Source organism: Penaeus chinensis, chromosome 38 (genome assembly GCF_019202785.1).
Source record: "Penaeus chinensis breed Huanghai No. 1 chromosome 38, ASM1920278v2, whole genome shotgun sequence".
In the NCBI taxonomy this organism is placed as follows: domain Eukaryota; kingdom Metazoa; phylum Arthropoda; class Malacostraca; order Decapoda; family Penaeidae; genus Penaeus; species Penaeus chinensis.
In genome coordinates, this window is record NC_061856.1 from 25,422,616 (window position 1) to 25,425,115 (window position 2,500).

General features: G+C 39.3%; 1 protein-coding gene across 2 annotated transcripts in view; it reads left to right on the forward strand.

The window, feature by feature from the left end:
* The window catches only part of LOC125046113, a 5,622-nt gene extending 5,374 nt beyond the window's left edge, over window positions 1–248 (forward strand). For both annotated transcript variants that reach the window (XM_047643755.1, XM_047643756.1), the window contains one exon: window positions 123–248. In XM_047643755.1, coding sequence (XP_047499711.1) covers window positions 123–183 — 61 coding nt within the window. In that variant the 3' untranslated portion in view covers window positions 184–248. The remainder of the gene's footprint in view (window positions 1–122) is intronic.
* The last annotated feature ends 2,252 nt before the right edge of the window (window positions 249–2,500 follow it).

Genomic DNA, 2,500 nt, shown 5'->3' on the forward strand with positions numbered 1-2,500 from the left:
CCACCACCGTAAGATCTACTTTGAAATTGTCATCACCAAAACTCTTACCTTCACTAATCATATGCATAACCTCATCACATCCATAATTGTGATCTGTTGATTTATATCTATTTCTCCAACAGCTTTAATGTAGGAGCAACATACAAATTTCGCCGTGATGCAAAACCGGAAGATGAAAAGTGAAAAGATGAAGTTGAGAGGCTGGAGAAATTCTGAGTTGGTGAAAATAAAATCAGGTTGATTATAAACTGGGATTTATTATCCAGAATGTTTGTATTATATTTAGAGTTAAAAAAAACACATGAACACGCAGAGACATGTACGCATAAACATGAGTACGTATGTGTATATATAAGTAAACATATATATACACATACATACACAAACACACACACACACACACACACACACACTCATATATATATATGTGTGTGTGTGTGTGTGTGTCTGTATGTATATATATAAATATATATATTATAGGATTCCGAGATTTGGGTCCTGCAAGAATATGATTGATATTGAACTTAGGGAGCGAGAATAGTGATGAAGTGCGGTTGCTCCTTGGCTCCCCACAGAGAGTCTGCCTGCCATACTGTACGGTGGCCAGTGGTTGTGTACAAATCACGTGTTTAGCATACGAATATGCATATATATATATATATATATATATATATATATGTATGTATATCCATATATATGTGTGTGTGTGTGTAGAGATGCATATGTGACAAGCATGTTAGGTTATATAAAAAGATGCATAGATTTATACTACCTTACATATTTCAGTATTGTGATATATAATTATAGCTGGGTTATATATCTTCCATATTTTTAAATCATGGTTCCCTTCATAATCTCCATCTAAAATCATGTAGAAAACATGACGTATTATATGGAGCAGTGTATGTGTGATATCAGTGTCGAGTGTTAACGGATGCCGAGATTGCGAGAGAAAGACCGGCGCTGAGGAAAGAGCTGGAGTGGACGTGATGTATCCGACTAGTTAGGGGAGCTCAGACTAGGATAGTTACCCCTCTTGACAAGCAGCACTGGTTCCGCACCATCTGTGGGCGTAATTGGCAGCCACCTGTGCGGATCTCATCCCTTTTTTTTTATTTAGTTTGCTGTACTTATCTCTTGCTCTTTAAAGTTTATTTTACGGCCTCAGTTTTATTTTCGAGTGATTCTAATAGTTGAAAGTTTCACTTATATTTTCACTTATCTTATTTAAAACATTTTACAAGACAACCGAAGAGATAAAACCATGGTCTTGCCGCCAGACTTTCTCTTGGGTCGCTTGCTCGTCTGATCTGTGTGGTTCACGGGGCGCCCGGCCTCGGTGGACGCCGCCTTCGCGTGTTTCTTAAGTCTTCGAGAGAGAGAGAAATAGATTTTCATTGTTTACAAGAAGCCAGTTGGGATGTGTTATATGTATTGTAACTTTTGAGAATATAGACTTGAAGGATCTTAGGATTTCCTTGAATGTTTTCGTTTCATTTTATTCTTGGTTTTGATATTTTACTTTTGTATTATTTTTATTACTTTTAAAGTGTATGGACACTCTAGTAAACATAAACATTATAATAGAAAAAAAGGACAATTAAGTTGAAAAAAATAATATGACCAATGAAATATAAAAATGTATAGATAAATAATAGATAAAGGCAGTAATTACATACTTTGAAAGGGCTTCAGGGTTGTGACGAGCGGGTTGTGTTGGATAACCCGCCTTGCTACCATTCCATAAAAAACAGCCCTGTTCAAAGGTCGTACTCTGCAAGACCTGCGTTGTATAATTATAATTTAGTTTTATTACATTTGCTAGATTTAATATTCTTGGTGTGACATGCTGTCTGTTTCATGTTGCTTCTAAATTAGCCGCTGTGTGCAGGGAATGGCCGGGGTTCCCATCCACTGGCGGCGATGGATTGAAAGCAATATTGCTAGACGAGGTCGCTACCGCTGCGGTAAAGGACACGTGGCGAGCGGCGAGGCTGAAGGCAAATCATCTTCAGGCGGTAGTAACTCATAGGCTGCAAATTAATACCTATAACTGACAAGTGAAAACAAAATACAAGAAAGTAACTTCATTGCACAATGAAATGAGTCAAGATTTAGTATTTAACACAAAATGAGAACTAAGGTAAAGCCAGGTATTACTTTACACTCGGGTCTTGGGTGTAGTACGAAGTGAGGACAGACTGGGGACATACACAGGTGAGGCAGAGCTCGGGCCGCCCCTGCACGGCTGACGTGGCGACTTAGAGTGCTGCGAGGCAAGCAAGGTCATGACGTGATTGGTTAGCGGAATGGCGATTTTTTCATGTATGATCGTGGCTGCGTGGATTAATCCGCTGGGGTTATTTGGAAATATGCACAGCGTTGGCGGCTACATGCTGGAAAGTCAGCAGCAGGTACTGAGAGTGGCTATGTCGAGTTCAACGTCGGCTGTCCATCCTTGGGGATATCTCAACAGGAGGTATGGCTCACAGTTTGACGA